This window comes from Lithobates pipiens, unplaced genomic scaffold (genome assembly GCF_037356315.1).
Source record: "Lithobates pipiens isolate NorthernLeopardFrog02 unplaced genomic scaffold, aLitPip1_a1.2 Scaffold_23, whole genome shotgun sequence".
NCBI classification, from domain to species: Eukaryota; Metazoa; Chordata; class Amphibia; order Anura; family Ranidae; genus Lithobates; species Lithobates pipiens.
Genome location: NW_027507785.1, coordinates 217,263,648 through 217,286,631, shown reverse-complemented (window position 1 = coordinate 217,286,631; position 22,984 = coordinate 217,263,648). Strand labels below are relative to the sequence as shown.

The window sequence follows — 22,984 nt, the reverse complement described above, 5'->3', positions numbered from 1 at the left end:
GGTGTGCCTGGGCACACCCCATTCACTTTGATGCAGTGTGCGGCGTATGGTCTCAGAACCGACAGGCTGACCCCCCATCATTTCAACCTCTGCAGCAATGTTGGCAGCACTCATATGTCTCTTTCCCAAAGACAAGCTCTGGATATGACAATGAGCACATGCACTCAACTTCTTTAGTCGACCATGGCAAGGCCTGTTCTGAGGAGAACCTGTCCTGTTAAACCGCTGTATGGTCTTGGCCATCATGCTGCAGCTCAGTTTCAGGGTCTTGCCAATCTTCTTAAAGCCTAGACCATCTTTATTTAAAGCTACAATTTTTTTTAGATTCTGTATAAAAATATCTATAACTTGGAATTCTTCTTTAAGAGTGTTTGTGTCAGAATATAAGCAGGCTTCCCCCTCCCCGTCAGAGTTCTGCTGTACAGGGTATTTCAAGGCACTGATACCAAGTCAATTTCAGATACTTACATCAGTTGCATTTAAAATCCTATTAAAGAAATAAATGACTTTCTTTTTTGTGTTTAAAACAGAGCCCCAGAACTCATATTACTTAACAATTTGTTGGTTTATAAGGTGTTCAGTCCAAGGAGGTGCATGTCACCTTGTGGACTTCTCATTTATATATATAAAAAAAGGTTGGATAGGCTAAGGGAGTACCTCATCCTAACATTTAAGAGATAGACCTGATAGGAGTACAAGTAAATTACATATAAACAAAACCTTACTTAACCACTTCAGCCCCGGACTAATTGTCAGCCTAAGGACCAGAGGTCTTTTTACAATTTCGCACTGCACTGCTTTAACTGGTAATTGCGCGGTCATGCAATGTTGTACCCAAACTAAATTTGCGTCCTTTTCTTCCCACAAATAGAGCTTTCTTTTGATGGTATTTGATTGCCTCTGCGATTTTTATTTTTTGCGATATAAATGGAAAAAGACAGAAAATTTTGAGAAAAAAAGATATTTTCTACCTTTTGTTATAAGAAAAATCGAATAAACTAAATTTTAGTCATACATTTAGGGCAAAATTTATTCAGCCGCATGTCTTTAGTAAAAAAAAAAAAAAAAAGGTCAATAAGCATATATTTATTGGTTTGCGCAAAAGTTATAGCATCTACAAACTAGAGTACATTTTCTGGAATTTCCACAGCTTTTAATTTATGACTGCCTATCTCATTTCTTAAGGTGCTAAAATGGCAGGGCAGTACAACCCCCTTCCCCCCCCCCATGACCCCATTTTGGAAAGTAGACACCCCAAGGAAATTGCTGAGGGGCATGTTGAGCCCATTGACTGTTTTTTTTTATCCCAAGTGATTGAATAATGACACAAAAAAAAAAAAAGTTTACAAAAAGTTGTCACTAAATGATATATTGCTCACACATGCCATAGTTATATGTGGAATTGCACCCCAAAATATATTCTGCTACTTCTCCTGAGTACGAGGATACCACATATGTGGGACTTTTTGGGAGTCTAGCTGCGTACGGCACCCCGAAAACCAATCACTGCCTTCAGGGTTTCTAAAGGGTGCAAATTTTTGATTTCACGCCTCACTACCTATCACAGTTTCGAAGGCCATAAAATGCCAAAATAGCACAAAACCCCCCAAATGACCCCATTTTGGAAAGTAGACACCCCAAGCTATTTACTGAGAGGCATGTTGAGTCCATGAAATATTTTATAAGTTGCAGGAATATTACAATTTATTTATTTTTTTTGCACAAAGTTGTCACTAAATGATATATTGCTCACACATGCTATGGGCTTAAGTGAAATTACATCCCAAAATAAATTCTGCTGCTTCTCCCGAGTACGGGGATACCACATGTGGGGGACTTTTTGGGAGCCTAGCCACGTACGGGACCCCGAAAACCAAGCACTGCCTTCCGGATTTAAATATAAAACGCTACCAAAAAAAACTTAGCGATCGCAGGGATCAGGCCTGACTCTGCGAATGCTGCAGTTATGTGTTTAGTGTTTTGTAAGTGACAGTGATCGATCGATACTGCACTTGGGTGGGCTGGGCGGAGGGGCAAAACGCAGGTGCCAGCAGGTATCTGGGATGATCCTGCTAACAATGCGTTTTTTTGGAACCCTAAACTGCTGGGGACGCTAGTATAGATCTGATTAGATCAGATATTGATCTGTTCAGATTCTATACCACTACGGGAGGTTTATGCTTTGCGCGTGGGCGTTAGCGGTACTGGCACTAACCTAGTGCTGCCTGGGGCGACGCAGACCCTGACCCTAAAACCAAATTGATATCACCCCGCCGGGTGATCAGGGGGTTAAACCTTTATTGGGTAATAAATGGTGGGTGCCCTGATGCTATAAAAAGCAAACTAACTAACCAGAGTCACCCGTAACACTTATACGGTGATCACTGGTGAAAGGGTTAACTAGGGGCAATCAGGGGGTTCAAATTTTTATTAGGTAGTATATGGGGGTCCCTGGCACTATATAAAAACCTGGCAGTGAACCTAAATAACTAGCTACCTGAATAGTGACGGGGAACCTAAATAACTAACTGGCTAACCAGCGTCACCAGTGACAATTATACGGTGATCGCTGGTGAAAGGGTTAACTAGGGACAATCAGGGGGTTAAAACCATTATTGGGTAGTATATGGGGGTACCTAGCGCTATAAAAACCTGGCAGTGAACCTAAAAAAAATAACTAGCTACCTAACGGCACCAGGGACACTAATGCAGCGATCAGAAAAACGATCGCTTAGTGATACTGGCAAAAGGGGGTGAAAGGGTTAACTAGGGGCAATCAGGGGGTTAAAACCATTATTGGGTAGTATATCGGGGTACCTAGCGCTATAAAAACCTGGCGGTGAACCTAAAAAAATAACTAGCTACCTAGCGACACTAATGCAGCGATCAGAAAAATGATCGCTTAGTGACACTGGCAAAAGGGGGTGAAAGGGTTAACTAGGGGCAATCAGGGGGTTAAAACCATTATTGGGTAGTATATCGGGGTACCTAGCGCTATAAAAACCTGGCGGTGAACCTAAAAAAATAACTAGCTACTTAGCGGCACCAGTGACACTAATGCAGTGATCAGAAAAACGATTGCTTAATGACACTGGCAAAAGGGGGTGAAAGGGTTAACTCTAGGGGCAATCAGGGGGTTAAACCTTTATTGGGGGGGGTAGGGGGCTACCCTGGACCTAACACTAACTGCCCTGACACTTTTTACTGTCACAACTGACACTGAATGCAGTGATCAGTAAATAAATGATCACTGCAATCAGTGACACTGTGACTGGGAGGGTGGAGGGGGAGGGGGGCGATCGGGGGGGGGGGGGGTTGTGTGCCTACATGTTAGTGTAGTGTTTGGTGCACTTACTTTCAGTGTTCTCCTCGTAGTCCGGTCAAAAAGAAAAGACCGCCCAGAGGAGAATGACATCACTTCCTCCCTGCCTGTGTTTACTATACACAGTGGGAGGAAGCTTCTCATTCACCAGGAGCGATCGAGAGGGGATGGCCAGAAACCAACGGCCATCCCCTCATCCCAGATCGCTCCTGAAGCGAAACGGACCACCGCATCCAGCGGGAGGGGGTCCGATCGGACCCCCCCACCGGCTGGAAGGCAAGCACGTACATGTACGTGCTTGTGCCTGTACATGCCATTCTGATGACGTACATTGCCATGCGGCGGTCCTTAAGTGGTTAATAGCTTTATTACAAAAAGTTCAACTTTTTGTAATAAAGCTATTAAGTAATATTTTTCCCATGCCCCCCTCCCCCAGTAATATCAAGAATTTAATCATTGCAGTGTGAGTGGAATCCCACTGCAAAAGTATTTTTTGTAATAGCCAGCTTTAGGCCTCATGCACACTTGAGCTAAAAAAAAAACAGTTTTACAGGCGTTTGAGTTTTTTGTTTGCCTCTAAACACCTCTCCATGTTCTTATGTGTCCATGCAAACATACAGTAGGTGTTTACAAGATTTAGAGGCAGAAAAAAACCCCATCAGTTGTGCATTCAAGATGCACTTGCGGTTATTCATTTCAGTGGCCAGAATAAATACATTTTCTGGCCAATGAAATGAATGAACGCCTAAACGCATTTGCAAAAATGAAATCTAGGCATGTTTTTGAAGCTGCTTTTCTCCTGCCAGGAAAAGAGCATTAAGAAGATCCTCAGTGAGCATGGGGCCTTAATATCTGCCTGGAGTTTAGTTTTAAAGACAGGTATCTTCGATGACTTTTTGTTGATGCATAATGTAGTAATGAAGATGTAAACCTACTGAATGAAAATTAGTTGTTTAAAAAGATACAGTAGGTTTTCCAGCAAGAATTAAAGACAAAAAGCAACAAGCCCTTTCATGTAATTTTAGTACAGGAGGTCCCCAAGTTATGAGCCTCAGACTTGCGAACAACTCCTACTTACGAACGGCAGGTGGCGCCGGCGGGCACATCAGACAAAGTCAGAAAACGGAGGAAAACGCCGTTCTGCGCGTCCGAATAACAAACAAATCCGACTTAAGAACAAACAGGCAGTCATTAACCTGTTCGTAACTCAGGGACTGCCTGTAATGCTGTTAATTTTTACGAAATGTATGAAGATTTGGAAATAACTTTGGGCAAAAGTCTCTTTTGTCCTATTTTTTTGCACTGATATACAAGCCTGCCACCCACATATTCAGGGGTGAAAAGTCCAAAGCAGCTTTATTGAAAATACGTTTAGCCAAGTTCTGCAATTCGAATGCATTTTTTGGATTATTCATTATGCCTCATGCACACTGGACGTTTTACTAACTCTCATAGAGTCCTTTCCTTTTGGCAGCAATGTTTTGGCAGAAAAACGCTTGGGTGACTCAAGTGCTTGGCCGTTAATTTCATTGGCTAGAATGATAATTAATGTTAATGCGCGTTTAGACGCATTTACACGCATCATACATTTTTTTCTGCCAAAATGCCACTGCTCTTTGACGCACTAGCTGTGGATTTTTTTTTCGGACTCTAAACTACTTTAAAAGCGAACTCCACTTTTGTTGAGAAAAAAAATATCCCTTTGGGTGATCTATATACATTGCTGGGATTTTAACAAAGTTTGTTGCAGATTCCTACCTTTTGTCCTTCACAAGGAATAGCTATTTGTTTGTGTCCATGTGCTCAGTGAACCTGTATGGGAGTGGTTTTAAAATTATCAGTCAGCTGCTGCACTGGGGCTCTAATGAGGAAGGCTGCAGGGTCTGCATCCCTTTAGACATGATTTGCCTTTGAGAGTACCACTCCAAAAATGACATTTTTGTTGCAAGGGATGCTCAAGATCTGATTTGTATCTTAGCAGACGTCTCGAATAATCAAGTAAGCATTATATTTTTGGGGGGGGCGTTCTGTAGGAAACCTCCAGGTAGCCATATTGGATTGCTTCTTTGCAGAAAATGACAGATGATACATATCAAACATATGATTTGTGTTGCATTGTGTACGCTAGATTATTTATTTTTCCCACAAAAGTAAAGTTACCCTTAAAATGCCTGTGTGTGCATGGACATGTTGGCCAACATGCAAGGCATTTAGAGGCAGACAAAAAAAAACCCTGCCAAAGCATTTTGCTTTAGGTGACAGAACACTCAGATGTGAACAGTGGCTATTGAAATGAATGATTTGTCTTTTTGGGCGTTTTTAGGCTGCAATCACACTACATTGCTTTAAATCGCGGGCTGATTTTCTGCAAAACTGCCCACGATTTGACAGCGCCGATATATATGAATGACAAATTGCGGCACTCGCATTTGAGATGCCATTCATTTGAATGACACGTCAAATCACGGTGCGAGTCTGCCGCGATTATCGCGCGGCAATCTGCATCGCAAGAAGCATGTCGCCCCAAACTAGCTCCTCAACTTTTTTTTGAGCATCACGATTCCTGCGATGCGGATTGCCACGATTGCAATGCAAATTATCACTCGACAATCACAGTAGACCTGCGCCGCGATTTGAGGTGTAATTTAAACTAATGGCATCTCAAATGTGAGTGCCACGATTTGTCATTCACACATCAGCGTTGTCAAAACAGTGTTTTGAGTCGCGGGCAGATTTGCCACGAATCTGTCTGCAATTCAAAACACTGTAGTGTGAATGCGGCCTTAAAGCTGAGGCTTAGAGGAGAAAAACACCCAAACACGCTTAGATGTGAACAATGTCTAAATTCCACAAGATACTAACCTCCAAATTCCAGTAATACAGTGGTTACAGCCCTTGCTTGTCTGGTGGTGTTCTGCATGCAGGATTTTTAGCGTCTTGACTGGCCAGCAGAGGATGACGTGATCCCACGCATAGACATGAGAGTCAGGTATTCTGGCACAGTCGCCATGTGTATTTAATAGCAGACCACGAGCAGGCAGGTAATTGTGCACAGCAGGTCTCTTCTGCAATAAAAAGCTGCCTGATTTTATTTTTTTGAAATTAGGTTTAGTTCCACTTTAACTTAAAACTTTCATTAAATGGCCAAGTTCTAGTTACTGAAGAATGATGAAGTGAGAGTAGGATGTAAGTCAGTGGGGGAGTGTGTGTTGTGTGTGTGTGTGTTTGTAGGGGAAGGATTTAGTCTGTGTGGGAGGTAAGTGGAGTGATGCAGTAGGTGGGTAGAAGAAAAAAAGAAAAGATATAGAAAGGAAAGGTAGCAGTTTACTTAGCCTGGGTTCACACATATGCGAACACATACATCGCATGTAATTCACACTGCATTGCTGTGCCGATCACATGCGATGTCTGTGCAATGCGAATTCAGCCATACAGTTGTATGTCTGAGCTCGGATTGGACTCGCACAAAAAAAGGTGCAGGGACCTTTTTTTTTCCCTGCACAGGAATCGGACCGCATGGGTGTTCAAACCCATATGATCCGATTCCTGTCCAAATTCACAGGTTACACTATGATCTGTGAACCAATCTGGGGGTGTCATTAACTTTGTATTGACTCCCACAGGAGTTTGCAGAGGGCAGTGTAAACTGCCTGCAAGGGAGATGCGATGCGGGAACTGTAACTAGAATCACGCTGGTTCCCGTAACGCATATGTGTGAACTGGGGCTGTGAGGTCTGGGGAGGGAAAGTGGCAAAATTTTAACGATTTTTTTAAAGTATGGATTCACATGCAGATATGCAACATAAGGCTGTATACAGTATAACAAAGGAAAATGGAACTGAAATCTTGATTTTTTTTTTCCCCCTTCAAGAAATAATAGTATGTTCTGCATACAACTTTGCAGGAGTTTCCTGTAATACAGACTGGTCCTTGCTGCTCTCTCTTTGTTCAGGGTAACTGGTCTTGCATCCGCCCCCTTCAGCAGTTTTCTTCTGGCAGCCTGTAGTGGGTGAAGCCTGCAGAGTCACACAGCTCTGCGCTGGCTATGGACAGCATAATAATAATGTCCCTGCTATTTTCACAAGATAATAACGGTGTTTGCAAAGGCATTTGGAGCAAATTAAGTTTATTTATATCCCTTAAATGATTAATACACTTTAATGAACGTTTTTGTGTCTGTCAATTTTAAAATGTACCGGTCACAAAAAAATAAAAAAAGTCAGTTAGCCAGTCTTTTACAGTTGGGGTCCACCTGGATGCCTGGTCCGGCCAGCCACTCTCACCCCCTCCACAGCCCCGTGCTCCACCAGCTCTGCAAACTGAATACTGAGCACTGAGTAGTCAGTGGTCTTTGACCAATCACTTCCCGGTGTAGGCGAGTAGGATTGTTTACTTTTTTCTATTCCCAAACTTCTTGTTTAATAAATGTCTGTCCTGCATTTCACAGGAATTGAATCATATGATGGCACAAAGCTGCAAAAACTGCCGTTTGTGATGTTTCAAGTCTCAATAGTTTAAAGTGTCTGTAAAAGTTCCACTATCTAAACCCTTTCAGATGTAATGGTCAGGTTCCCAACTACTGCAATAGCAACAAAAATCGGCAACTAAAATAAATAGCATAAATACAATTTTTCTTCCTTTTTGACACAGCAATCCTGGTCCACAGCTTAGTATTGCCCAAAGCTTTAGGCTCCATGCACACTGGAGCTCAAAAAAGCTTTTTCTAGATGCCAGATTGCTGGCAGAAAACGCTGGTTGGAAAAAGCATTTTTTTTTAGCGTTTTGTACTAGCGTTTATGAGCATTTTTTTTTGCGTTAGCGTTTATGAGCGTTTTTAATAAAAATACACAGAAGACACTCCAAAAACTCCACAATGCATTCCCAAACTTCCACAATGCATTGAAAAAATAGAACGCAGAGCGCTAATTAACCATTTGCCACCCACCCTATAACAAAAACATGGCGGCAAAGTGGTTTCGAAATCCTGACCAGACGTCATATGACGTGATCAGGATTTTGAGCCGCTGCGCGCCCCCGGGGGCGCACATCGCGGCGATCGTTGTTGCGGGGTGTCAGTCTGATGGAGACTCTTTACCATGTGATCAGCCATGTCCAATCGCGGCTGATCACAGTGTAAATAGGAAGAGCCGGTGATCGGCTTTTCCTCACTCGCGTCTGTCAGACGCGAGTAGAGGAGAGCCGATCGGCTGCTCCTCTGACAGGGGGGTCTGTGCTGATTGATTATCAGCGCAGCCCCCGAGGATGCCCACACTGGACCACCAGGGACGCCACCAGACCACCAGGGATGCCCAGCACAAGGTATGCCACCCTAGACAACTAGGGATTCCAGTCAGTGCCCACAGTGGATGCCAATCAGTGCCCACAATAGATGCCAATCAGTGCCCACAATAGATGCCAATCAGTGCCCACAATGGGCATCACTGATTGGCATGCATTGTTTGGCACTGATTGGCATCCATCAGTACAGTTAATACAATACAATGCCGCCTATCAGTGCCAATCTGTGCCACCTATCAGTGCCCATCCATGCCACCTATCAGTGCCCATCTGTGCCACCTATCCATGCCCATCTGTGCCGCCTATCCATGCCCATCTGTACCGCCTATCCAGGCCCATCCATGCCGCCTATCCAGGCCCATCCATGCCAGCTATCAGTGCCAATTTGTGCCACCTATCAGTGCCCATCCGTGCCGCCCATCAGTGCCACCTATCAGTGCCACCTATCAGTGTCCAGCAATGCCACCTCATCAGTGCCACTTCATTGGTGTCACCTCATCGCTGCCCATCGGTGCCGCCTTATCAGTGCCCGTCAGTGTAGCCCCATCAGTGAAGGAGAAAACTTACTTATTTACAAAGTTTTGAAACTGAAACAAAAAAAAACAAAAAAAATTCGGTCTTTTTTTATTTGTTTAGCAAAAAATAAAAACTGTAGAGGGGATCAAATACCACCAAAAGAAAGCTCTATTTGAGGGAAAAAATGATAAAAGTTTCATTTGGGTACAGTGTAGCATGACCGCGCAATTGTCATTCAAAGTGCGACATTGCTGAAAGCTCATAATTGGTCTGGGCAGGAAGGTGTTTAAGTGCCCAGTATTGAAGTGGTTAACACGCGTTTATCAGCGTTTGTTGTTTTTTGTGGTCACAAAACCGGCACTTTGACCACGATTTTATGGCATTCAGAGAACAGCCCATAAACTTCATTGCTGATAAAAGCTAAAAAAACGTCCATGTGTGCATGGACACATGGGATAACAGAATGGAATCCATGGGCTGTTAAAAAAAAATTGCCCAAACTCCAAAAACGCCTGTTTGTGAGCTCCAGTGTGCAGGGAGCCTTAGGTGGTACCAAAAGCCGCAGTATGTCACATTTCTGTGTGATTTATAAAGCGAAAGAACGAGGCTTTGTGCAGGAGCCAGTTTTAGTCCCTCATCAATACCCAGCTCTGTCTCCCCCATTGTTGCTGCTCCTCCTAGTCATTCCCCTCCTGTGTTCTACAGTCTACATTTAATACTGTATGATAAAAAAGTAATATGAAGGGCAGGAAATGTAAGTTGTGTCTTGCATTCATAAAGACACTTTAGCTATATGAACTCATAAGATATATATAAAACAAAATATAATGTAAATGCAGTATACCAAATTAGCAAGCATATTTGGCAGCAGGTACATATTCCACATGGGGATCCAATTTTCCTAGTTATATAACAACCTTGGCACCATGACACCACAATTGGACAGCGTCACATGGTGCTAGCCAGGGACTTCACCTTTTAAAACACTTAAACTAAGAAAAAGTTTTATAGAAATACATAATTATGGTAGAGCCATATGAAGCATTAGAAAGCGTGACTTCCATAAAAAAAAAAGAAACAAAGCTCAAAGACAAGGAACACTGGCAGCTCGATGTAAATATACTTCCAATGGAAAGTATGATTTGTTTTTTTTGTTTTTTTTATTGCTTCAAAAGGGAAACTGTATTATTATACATTAGTCACTACAAAGGCCACAGCCACTCTTGCCAAGAATACATTGGATGAATAAAAAATGATCTTTTTATTACTTTGACAGGATTGGTGGAGCTATCTTTGGCATAAGTATTATGTGAATTCAAGCCAAATTATAAACGTAAAGAGGGAAACGAGTAGATAAACCGTCTTGAGTCACTGATACTAAAAGATGTAAGAACAGCAAAACTAAATAGAATGTGAACGTGCTTGGCCAGCACTTTTGGCTGCTAAGACATTATCATCACTCTTTTTATTACTGCAGTTGGGGGACATCCTCTGCACATCATTCTACTGTACTTAAAATTAAATTAACTCCATTTCCTGCAGTCTGAAATTCTATTATCACTCCATAGTCAGGAATACCCAAAGTCTCAGAGGAAGTTCCATCCTACGGACAGAGGTTAAAGAGAATTCTTGTTACTGTGTTGGTTTCCGAAAAGTCTGTTAAAAACAACTTTGGAATTAGAATGATTATCTCTTATAATGGATTTATGCCAAAACATAAATCAGGAGAGTGGGGAAAAACTAATATGTACAATAGAATCCTGAAACAAAGGGTTTGAAGTTTATTGTAATGGACAGCTCGATATCAATCCCAGATCTGATTGGATCAATTTTTTGTAACCACTTCACTAACCACTATCGTTTAGGCCGATACGTATTATTCTACATATTTTTGGTAAAAAAAAAAAAAAAAATCGCAATAAGCGATTGATTGGTTTGCACAAAAGTTATAGCGTTTACAAAATAGGGGATAATTTTATGGCATTTTTATTAATATTTTTTTTTACTAGTAATAGCGGCGATCAGCGATTTTTATTGCGACTGTGACATTATGGCTGATACATCGGACATTTTTGACACATTTCTGGGACCATTGTCATTTATACAGCAATCACTGCTATACAAATGCAGTGATTCCTGTGTAAATGACACTGGCAGCGAAGGGGTTAACCAGTGGGTGGCAGTGTAGGGGTTAAGTGTTCCTAGGGGTGTGTTACTAACTGTTGAGGGCTGAGCTTTCATTTAGTGAACACTGATCTCTGCTTCAATCACATGGTGCAGAGATCAGCGTTACTTGTTGCTAGGCAGAACGGGGGATGCTGTTTACAACGGCATTTCTCCATTCAGCTGCCCCGTGAGACGATTGCGGGTATGCCCGCAGTGATAGAGTCCGTAGGACCCACGACCGGACTGATGGGGGTTCCAACCAGTATGCGAGCACGCTACCAGTGACGTGCTCGCGATAGCAGGGCGGTATTAAACATTGGACGTACCTGTACGCCAATATGCCTGCCCGTGCCATTCTGCCGATGTACATCGGCGTGCGCTGGTCGGGAAGTGGTTAAAGATAAGCAAAATATGGACGCATTGGGGTTGATTTACTAAAACTGGAGAATGCAAAATCGAGTGCAGCTCTGCATGGTAGCCAATCAGCTTCTAACTTCAGCTTTTTCAATTAAAGTGGTAGTAAAGTCTGCGTGTTTAAAATCTTTTTTATCACAGAAGAGACCATAGAGGTCTCTACTGTGACAAGTGTCTCTCCTGCCCGTTAGAAGGTAATGTGATCTGAGTCGCAAAGGCACAGCTCAGATCACATTTACGGCCCACTCAGTGTAGCGCAACGATGTCACTCCCGTGCGCGTGACGTCACCACAACCCGGCCTCTCAAGCAGGGGGAGATGGGAAAGCTGGAACACTAGAGGAAGATGAAAGCGTAGGGGGAGCCAAGACAGGTCTCCGCTGGAGGGCTCCGTTTGCAGGTAAGTCTCATAATGTGCTAGTATGCAGTGCATACTAGTACATTAGGACTTAAAGCGGAATTCCACCAAAAAAATGTAACTTCCGCTTTAAGGGGAACTTTAAGGGGAGCTGGGACCCTCTGAAAATTCACTTGTTACATGTATTGAGAGCATCTGTTCTGAGGAAGACCATTCAGAGGTTGATACATGTGCAGAGAACAGGATCGGAGCCTTTGACGTTACACAGCTGCGGTTGTGAGCGAGCGGACGGCCTCAATACATGTAACAAGCAAATTTTGTTTTTATATCTAGTGTCAAATTTTAGCAGGGTTTTAAATAAAAGTTTTATAGCAGAGAGCACTATGTCAGCTGTGTTTTTGATTACATGATACATGAGTCTCTTGAAGTGGAGGAACAGCTGAATAATCTCGGAGATCAACTCCCTATCTGTGAGGGATACATTGGGTGGAGTGGAGATCATAAAAGGGAGACATTGAACAGCTGATTCCTGAGAGAAAGAAAACACATTTGGGGAGTGAAAATAAAGTGTTTATTTGAGTCTTCCTGACTCATCCTTGAGGTGAGCGATTAAATAACTGGTGGTGGTTTGCCTAAGCAATAAGAATAATTGGCACGGTGATATGATAACACTGGAGCACTATCAAGATTGATATTGATTTATGGGACATTTATTATGAATTTGAATTTTATTCCGTGTGTGTGTGTGTGTGTATATATATATATATATATATATATATATATATATATATATATGAACTTTATTACTTTAAACTTTGACAAAAAAAAAAAAACTGGAAGCTAATTGGTTTCTATGCAGAGTTGCACCAGTTTTTGCGCTCTCAAGGTTTAATAAATCAACCCCATAGTAGTGAACCTGATCATAGCGGTAAAGATTTTTCTTTTGCTTTTGTCTTCAGCGATATCTATTAACTTTGTCCAATGCAAAATGACGAAGCCAACCTGCAGCCAAAAAGTGTTTTTCGGTTTTGGATAGACTGGGTGAGGGTTAAAATTTCAGGTGTTCATGATAAATATGACTTTAAAAAATAAAAAAATAAAAGTTTGAGAAGGGAGGGCCCCGAAAAAGAGCTTCAAAAAGTTCCCTTATCCTTTAAGTATGTTATGTACTTTTTGAGCAGATTATGATAAACCTCTAAATACCTTGACATATTCACTTTTGGAAAAACTAAACTGATTGCCTCAAGCAATATCTAAATCCAATTACATTTCCTAAATATTCTTTGACAAATTACAATCAAATTATTATAAACTGCTAATCTTTGTATAATTATGAAAACACCAAGGTAATAGGTTTTCTCTAGCTTTTTTTTGCCTCATCTTGTCAAAAAAGACGTGGTAAACTGGCAGGCGTTATAGAACTAAAGCAAAACCAAACTATTATTATTCAATTAACAGTACAAATTGTACATATCAAATCACTTCCGATGATGATAATTATTTTTGTACTGTCAGAGAACATCTATTCACCCATTCCTAGCCAATCAATCCAATTATTCAGACTTCTAGTTTACAAAGACACTCAGACATTACTTTGGTAAGGCAAGGCATTAAAATTTGCTATTTAGAACAATGCAAGGTAAACAGCCAGCTTAGTGCCTCCATTCCCCCCCTGCATCTACTCTGCCATGGACCAATCCAACTTTACAAAATCAAAGTGTCTAAATCTTTGATATGATTTTCACGTTTTTACATGCATACAAGTTTAAATTTTTGATACAAATGTTGAGATATCAGCCACATGAGGAGGGCATTCTTTTCAATGAGCTGGCCGACTCATTGAAACCACGGTACACAACAGTGTACATCTAATAGATTCAGTAAATACGCCTTCTAGTAAGTCCATCATATCAGCTTACAGTTATAGCAGGCAATTAAATCTATATACAACCGATATCGGTGCATTTCGAAAAGCCATGATGAACTACCTGTAAAAACATTAAGGCATAATTAGTTTAGATAGGATTGTGAATATAGAATTGTATAAAAAAAATGTTTCCCTTATATTGGTTGAACTGGATGCACTTATTTTTTTGCAACCGGACTACGTAACAATATAATTAGAGGGCACTTTTTTAGTAAATGTACTCTCATCGGGGGGGGGGGGGGGTTATTATGTTAGGTGGACCCAAGCCATGGATACTTGTTACACAATGGTTGTCATGAAAAGGAAGATATGTTTATTAATTTATTACAGGTACTTACAGTATATAGCACTGTCAATTAACGCAGCGCTTCAGATATAAATTGTACATTCACATCAGCCCTGCCCTCAATAAGCTTACAATCTAAGATGCCTAACTCACATTCATACATACACACACTAGGGCCAATTTAGACAGGATTCAATTAAAGTGGAATTCCACATAGAAATGGAACTTTCGCTGTTCAAATCCCCCCCCTCCCACTTTCCGGTGTCACATTTGGCAACTTTCAGGGGGAAGGGGGGAGCAGATACCTGTCAAATCCATGCATTTGCTCCCTCTTCTATGCAATGTCCGGCAAATCATCCCACCCCCCGCTGTTTTCTGGGAGACACACAGGTCCCAGAAGACAACAGGGACCAAAACGTACAGCGCAACTCGCGCATGTGCAGTAGGGAACCAGAAGGGAAGCCTAAAGTCTTCACTGCCTGGTTCCCTTACTAGAAAGTGTGGTGGCAACACCTGGGAATCATTCCGAAGAACGGCTGGGGATGCCGACATTGCAGGCTCCCTGGACATGTAAGTGTCCTTATATTAAAAGTCAGCAGCTACAGTATTTGTAGTTGCTGACTTTAAATTATTTTTCTGCCGACAAAACTCTGCTTTAACCTACCAGCATGTCTCTGAAGTATGTTAGGAAACCAAAGAACCCAGAGAAAACCCTCACACGCACAGAGATAACATGAAATCTCCAAGTGAGTGTCATGGTTGGGTTTTGAATCAGTGACCCTAGTGCTGTTAGGCGGAGTGTTAGCCACTTAGCCATCGTGCCACCCCTATGTTAAACTTGAAAAACACTGACCTGTGTTGACCATCATATCCAAAATCCCCATTCATAACTAAAGGCTCGTTTCCTCACCACCAGAAGCTCTGCTAGTTCCACAGCACATCACACCTGTACAGGATCATACACTCTGTAATTCTGTCCTCAAATTAACATTACTATCAGGAGACAGACAGAGCTGGCTGCTTACCAGTTTCTTTTAATTTGTGTTATTGTGCACATTTAAATCCAAACAGAGATGGGCTTTTTCCACATATTTATTTGAAACATGCATAGCACATGAATACTACTCACAACCAAAAACTGTAAATTTGCCAAGAACAGAAGTGAAATCTATAAAGATCAAATAAAGCTAATCGTTTTGGAAAATTCCAACCAAAACCTGCATGTAGAAATGATTATTAATGGACTTTTTATCATTCACTTTGACTGGACTTTTCACTCTAAAGCACCACCCAAAATGGCACACTCAGTGCTTTAAAAGTACACTTAAAGGATAACTCCCAAAAACAAAAAAAAGTGTAAAATATTGAGGCATACCAGTCCTTAAATGTGGTGGCGGCATTTGTTTTTCTTCTAGCAGGCTGAGAACATTTTCAGCAAGTACAGATTTTTTTTTTAATTCACTGTAAAACCTTTTCATTGGAGTCAATTGAGGATCACATGAGGCCTTTCCTCTTGAGGTTATATTGTAGCCTACAGGAAGTCTGGACACTGGCAAAAAAAACAATTGTAGGCCAGCCCAGGATAACTAGTACCAGCATGCCTCAATTTGTAGCAAAGCAGTACCAAGAGTATGATCATCACAGAGGGGATGACAGCGATCACTGCTCCCAATGACAGCGATCACTGCTCCCAATGACAGGTTTCCTGTAAGCGTGATTTTATCTGTGCCATTAAAAGCTGTCTCTAATACTACACTCACGGGGCTCTTCCTTTTCTAACTTTTTCAGTGATCTCTGTCATGTTGCTAGGCAGAACAGGGAAATGCCTCATTTATGTAGGCACCTCCCCATTCTGCCTCTCTGTGTCACGATTGTGGGCCCCCAGCGGACATCGAGTCTGCGGGACCCACAGGCACGCTCAAGGAGTACGCAGCGGGCACGCGCGTGCCCCATTGGCGTGTGTGCGTGCACCCAATGCCGCATCTTAAAGGGCATGTACAGGTACTCCCATTTGTGCAGCCGTGCCATTGTGCTGACATACATCGTTGTGCGCTGGTCAGCAAGTGGTTAATCACACAGGTAAGGGACACATGGCCGTGGTAAGGCAGCAAGTTCTCAAACATGTAGTAACAGTTGCCTGTCACATCTACTAGACAGCTGGCAGTCAGGAGAAAAATGTAAAGAACTCCTGGCTGCTGTAGCGGGAGTTTGTTTGCATGCTGCTGACGCCACTACAATACTTATAGCAGTGGCAGCAAAATGGATAAATCCTGGGAAAAAGTGTGTGAATTGCAGTGATGTACTGCATGTGTTTTTTTTTTTGACTTGACATACTTAAACTACACATCCCAGCAACCCTGACAGATAACAAATTCACATGGGAGTGTATGAGTGGTCTCTCTCGGGTAGAGTTTCAGAGTAACAATGAACAATAGCACTGCCCACAAGTAGTTGTGAATCACATTTAACTGAACTTGTTTAAAGACATTTCCATACTCATCCAAGTAGCTTTCTTAGTTCAAATCCACATTGGAAATATACCCCAGCATTTCTCTGCCTCAAATGGCTGATGAGAGCCACTTCAAATATATAAACACTATTAGGTAAATGCTACAACAATAAAAAAAAAAACGTACTTACTAAAAAAAAAAAAAAAATATTTTTGCTATCCTTTTAAATACATGTTTTTGACATTTGCACCCTGCATGGCATATTAGACCTAATTTGCATGGGTGTACTTAAGTGATCATTTGTGCAAAGAGCCACGTTTGCTCACACAGGATGCAAGGATGCATAGGTGTTTATTCCATTGGCGTGCAGGCAATCCCATTCATTACTATTAGGATGCTGTGCCTGCACAGAAACAGTCACTGGTAGACATGTGCAATTGGTTTAGTTCCAAATAGTTTTTTAAACAAATTTAGACTTATTCGTTAATTCAGAAATATCAAATTTTCCAAATTTTTCTGAAAATCCGAAAATTCAAAAATTGAACATTCGAAAATCTGAAATAACTAATAATTACTAACTATTCAATTATAGATATTGGAATGTCCTTTCAAATGGGGCTGTTAGTGAACTTAACGAATATGAATTTATGCAAATTTACAAATTACCTGTAATAATGAATGGCATATCTAAATGAATGGAACGTAACAAATTATTAATAATAATAATAAAATGTATTATTACTATTTTGTTCCGTTCCATTTGTTTATCAGCGGCATTCGTTATTTCAGATAATTCGTAACTTCAGATACATTTGTATTTGTTACATTTACTAACAGCCAAATTTGAAAAAAATTACATTACCTATAATTTAATAGTTAGTTACTATTAGTAAGTCATTTCAAATTTTTTCCCTTATTTCCGAATATTCAAAGAAAAACAAAACGAAAACTAACTTTTCGGCAGTGCACGTGTCTAGTCGCTGGTCCCAATTTGACAGACGTGCAGGTGTATGTCCCCGAACACACACTGTCTGCATTTAGAGACCTGTACCTGTACAGCTGTAAAATTGGGACCAACGACTGTGTCTCTGCAGCCAAGCATCTCAATAGAAATGAATGGGACTGTCTGCATGCTGATGGAATTAGCACTTGTACATTCCATGGGGGCAAACACGGCCCATCACACAGATGTACACTTAAGTACAACCATGTAAACAAAGGCTTTGGCTTGCACATCTTTTCGCTTGTTAACCAAATTCATACAAAATCGTTAACACCAAATGTGTACAGGTTTCATTAATGCTCACCTTTTTATATAGTAGCTGAGACAAATACAATACAATAATTCTTGGGATTTTCAAAAGGGCCAGCAAGAAGGAACCCATAATTGCTGTTCCAAGATGGTACCAGAACAGAAGAGACAAGGAAGACAGGATAGGGTGCTTGACTTTTGTTTTATCTCTGTAAATAATAAGAAACCGTATATAAAATCCCATGAAATTGAAAATAAACACTAACATTCTTATCTCCATGCATTGTTTTAAAGGCATTCAAACTACATACAGCTGGTACATTTTCTAATGTTATCAATAAAACCAGCCATCCTTTAGATGGTGTAGAATAATTGATGTACACATATCAAACATCTCTTTCCCTTACAGAACAAGTGTAAGCTAGATGGGCTTTTCAAGTCAAATGGAAATTTCTGATTTGGGTTCCTCCATACAGAAACACAAGGGATCTGACCTCCAAAGACCTTCTTGTAATCAAGGGAAACCTAATGCAGCTGTTATTTACATTACTTCATGGACTGGAGCTCAGCCAGTAAAATGCACAACTTCCAAGATCATGTGGTAATACCAGAATAAAAATTGTAAGTACGTGTAAAGTACAGCAACTACATATACTTACCTGGGAAGTTTTTGGCATATTTACCTTTTTGCTAGCCTTGTGCCAATTCACCACTGAGCGCTGATTTTATGTACATATTTGGGTTTTTTTCTTCAGAAAAAAATTCTTGCTCAATGGTCAAATAAAACCTAGACACCTACACAAAAGGTGGGGCTTAGACTTTATAAAGGTGTCCTCAATCAAAAATGACTTTCCAGATTTTTCAGAAATCCTGTGTGATGAAAGTCACAGGCATTCAACCCAACTGACAAGCTGGATGCTTGCAGGGGTCAAGGAGCAGCAAATTGTCAGTATTAACACATGCGCTACAAACAAGTATTTTGCAGGCCCATTGTGACAGTGCCACTTTAAACCAGACACATGATTTTTTACTTCAAAACAAAAAATTCAAAAAAGTCCTAAATAAATAACTAAAATAACTTCATCCATTCACTATTTGAACATTTGGTTTCATTTGCAAAGTCATATATATTAAGGAAAGCTTAATCTTTGTTAAACGATGTAACTGACATAATTGTAATACAAGCTGTTCTGTAATGTACTATTTAAAGTGCTTGCAAACCTCAGACATGAAATATGAACAAAGCATATCCCTCTTTAATGTTTACTTGTCTCAATCCTGAGCAGTAAGTGACATTTCTGCCTATTCCTCTGCTATCAGCATGAATCACTTCTGACAAGTTTCCCTGACACCAAGAGAAAAATGGTGACAGGAGAGGGACCTCAAGCTGATTGACAGCCCCAGCTCTGTTTCTGTTTGCTGTGTGAAGAGAGTGTGTCTCTTCCCTCTAATCAGCTCTCAGATTTCTCCTCACTGATCTCTGTAGGGTGTAACTCCAGCTCTCTGCTCCTTTTTTTTTTCCTGAATGCACAGACAAGCTTTATAAATTCTGGATTTTGATGTAGAAAAGAGAAGACAGTAGATAAACAGGTATACATTATGTAGGAGGATTTGTTTAAGTGAGGTATGTCACTAAACTGGGTGTATGGAAGGGTTTACAACCACTTTTAAGTATTTTCCATTGAAATCTGCAGATAGCTAAAGTTTTCTAAAATAAAAGAAATTAAAAAAATCAAACTTCCCTTTATAACAGATTTCTTAGATCTACACTCTAGATCTACACTCTAAGTAGGAGTGTTTTTTTCCAGACATTTTATAAGTGTTTGTGCACATGTATCAAGCGTCAACAGTTTCCTGGAGAAGAATTCTTCAGGTGTAAAAATTCATATAAAAACAAGGGTATAGTTCACTTACAGGTGTACCTATTGAAGTCTATGGGATAAAAAACGCCAGAATACGCCAAAAAAGAAAAACTTTTTTGAGCATAGACAGAGCTTAGGGCAAATGAGTTTACAAGTGGGAACAGGCGCAGTTAGAATTGTATTCTGCATAGGAAGGCGTAGTAAGGCATAGGTAAACAAGCAGGAAACACTCAAGAGTGAATGGGGGCTTATGCACAGAACATACACAGTGATCTAACTGCTTGCTAGCTCCACTGGCTCATGGTTTTTAACCACTTAAAGTGGGGTGCCCCTTAAAAAACAAATACTGCAGCTGCTGACTTTTAATAATCGGACACTTACCTGTCCCAGGGTCCAGCGGTGCGGGGGAACGAAGCCCCGCTCATTCCCTGCTCCGCTTGGCAGCGCCAGCATTCTTACTGTGGGCACCCACTGCGCATGCGTGAGCGGCGCCGCACACCGCGATACGCCGCACAGTCACGTGTCCCAGATGACTGACTGTGCCGAGGGGAAGTGACATCAGGTGCCCAGGCACTGAAGGAGGCAGACTACAAGGGACCCCCTAGCAACAGGCATTTAGAGGCGAGTTAAAAAAAAATGTCCACATTTTTATTTTTTTTACAGAATTTTAAATCATATTTTGGGGGGGGGGGGGGCACACCACTTTAAAGACCGAGCCTCTTTTTGACACTTTTTTTTACAAGTTTACAAGTGATCTCGCAGCGAATCCGCCCTGGAAGCCACCTTTATCTTAAAGAGAAACGCACGGCGTTCCCAAAAATACCAGGGTTATGGCAGCCAGCTGTTGCCATAACAGTATTTCGCATCAGTACCGACGTATGGGTACGTGGTTTTGCGTGAAGTGGTTAACTTACCGTAAGTCAGCAGGGCGCTTGCAGTAAAATTTCAGGCATTCCCTGAACCACCTTACGATTTTTACAGTGATTTAATCTCTAGTGGTTTGTTAACACAATTAAAAGAATGCAATGTTTATTCTTCATTATGTTTCCGTATGTCAAATTCCACATAGCACCAACCTATTACACAGAATTGTACACCAAGTAGAACCATGCAATTCTATTCATTCAATTCTTTTTCCTCCTAAAATCTTTTAAAATGTCTCCAAGACACTTACTTAGCCTTTGCACACACGGTCGGAGATTCTGTCGGAATGTTTCCTATCGGACCGTTTTGTCGGATATTCCAACTGTGTGTGGTCTGCATTGGACTGTTTCCGTTGGAATATCCAACGGACCAATTTTTCCAACTTGCCGGTAAAATTTTCCGACAAAATGCTCCGATCGGACATACTCTGATCATGTGTAGCCTACTCCGACGGACAAAGTGCCACGCATGCTCAGATCAGATTTCTAGACCAAAGCTATTGGCTACTAGCCTGAACGTAGTCCCGTCGTAACGAAATAACGTCATCACGTTATGTACAATCGGATTTTCCGACAACTTAGTCCGACCGTGTGTATGCAACTTCACTTCCGGACCTCTTCCGGAATTAATCCGTCGGAATTACTCCGACGGATGTGGTTGTCGGAATCTCCGACCGTGTGTACAAGGGCTTAGACACAGGCCAGTTTGGAAGGAATCTAATAAAAGTGGTATTACACCCAAAACAAAAATGTAATATATTGCAGTTTACCAATATTATATGTGATGGCTGCATTTGTTTTCTATTTTCTTTTTTTTGGGGGATTTTTCCCTGTTTTCATCAGGTGATCCTGGCTAGTAACACACCTCCTGTATTAGAGTGCCTCAACTCTGGATGAGGTAGTAAAAAGAGACACCTTTGGAGAAGCAGCATTTCCAGTCTGCATGGTAAGAACCCTTTCACACTTTTTTCACGTGCGTTAGCAGTAAAGCACTGTGCTTTTCGGCCACTAGCTGGGTGCTTTTAACCCCAAAGAAGGAGTTAAAAACACCCGTATTGCGGTGCTTCTGAATCGCTTTTCAGGTACCAAACTGTCCCAAAGATGCTGCTTGCAGGACCTCCGCAATCGCACCGCCCCAGTGTAAGCACGCATGGGAGGTAGTTTTCAGGCACTTTACAAGTGCTATTTCTAGCGCTAAAACACCTGAAAAATGCCTTCAGTATGAAAGGGCTCTAAGAGCGCTAGTTACTTATCTATACTGCTACAAAATTATTTTCTTCTTGCCACTATAATTTAAGTTTATAAAGCGCCCTACATAGTTTTCAAAAAAACCTTGAAATACATTACATGAGTCTATAAAACAAAAGCTATCGTTCCCCCCCCCCCCCCCAAAAGTAGCACTTCACTTTGAATTGTTTAGTAGAAAACACAAAAGTAAAGGCCACGGGATACCTCCCTAGGCATCACAGGTCTAATTCAGTACTTCCCTAAAATACTTACTTTATTTGTGCTCAATGTCTTAAAATGTAAGAAGCGCTCTGGTAGGTACACCTTTACAATCAATAATCAGAACAAACAATGAACAAAATAAGCACAATTCTTCCCCCCCCCCCCCCCCCCCCAAAATAAGCACAATTCTTCATAACATACCGATGTAAGAATCGTGAAACAGTCACTCCAGAAATGACAATATGCTGACACGTAAGGAAGAATTCACTGGTCCATATAAGACCAAATAAGTGATACCACCACATATATCGAATTCCAGCCAGAGGTTTAAATTCTACTTGTCCATCGGATGATACCCCGGCACTGCCTGGAAAGACAGAGATGCTTAGGATAAATACATAACTATAGATAGTCATAATATAATAGCATAATATACAACATACAATTTGCAGCAGACATGTCTGCAGTGTGCCATTTTTTGTTGCCTTAGGTTGCATTCACACCTGAGCGTAGTGTTTTCAAGCAGAAAATCGCACCGTTTTTTTTACCGCGATTTGCCGCGATTTTGTGCAGGGCAAAAGGTCACCAATGGTAAAAGAAGAAAAACGCCCAAATCTGCTCAAATCGAGCGAAAAAAAAGGGTCCGGAACTTGTTTGAGCTTCAGGCATTCGGCTTCAGGGGACATGGAGTGGAGATGTGAACCATCTCCATTGAGAATACTACATTTTTTCCCCTCCAGCGTTTTGTAGCTTCAGGCTTCAA

The 22,984-nt window shown here is 41.2% G+C and overlaps 1 protein-coding gene across 2 annotated transcripts in view; it reads right to left on the bottom strand.

Moving 5' to 3' along the window:
* SLC44A3 (solute carrier family 44 member 3) overlaps positions 1-22,984 on the bottom strand; it is a 217,191-nt gene that overhangs the window by 59,073 nt on the left and 135,134 nt on the right. For both annotated transcript variants that reach the window (XM_077452856.1, XM_077452855.1), the window contains exons 11-12: positions 22,423-22,588; positions 18,043-18,196 (exon numbers count right to left, since the gene is read on the bottom strand). In XM_077452856.1, coding sequence (XP_077308982.1) covers positions 18,043-18,196; positions 22,423-22,588 — 320 coding nt within the window. The remainder of the gene's footprint in view (positions 1-18,042; positions 18,197-22,422; positions 22,589-22,984) is intronic.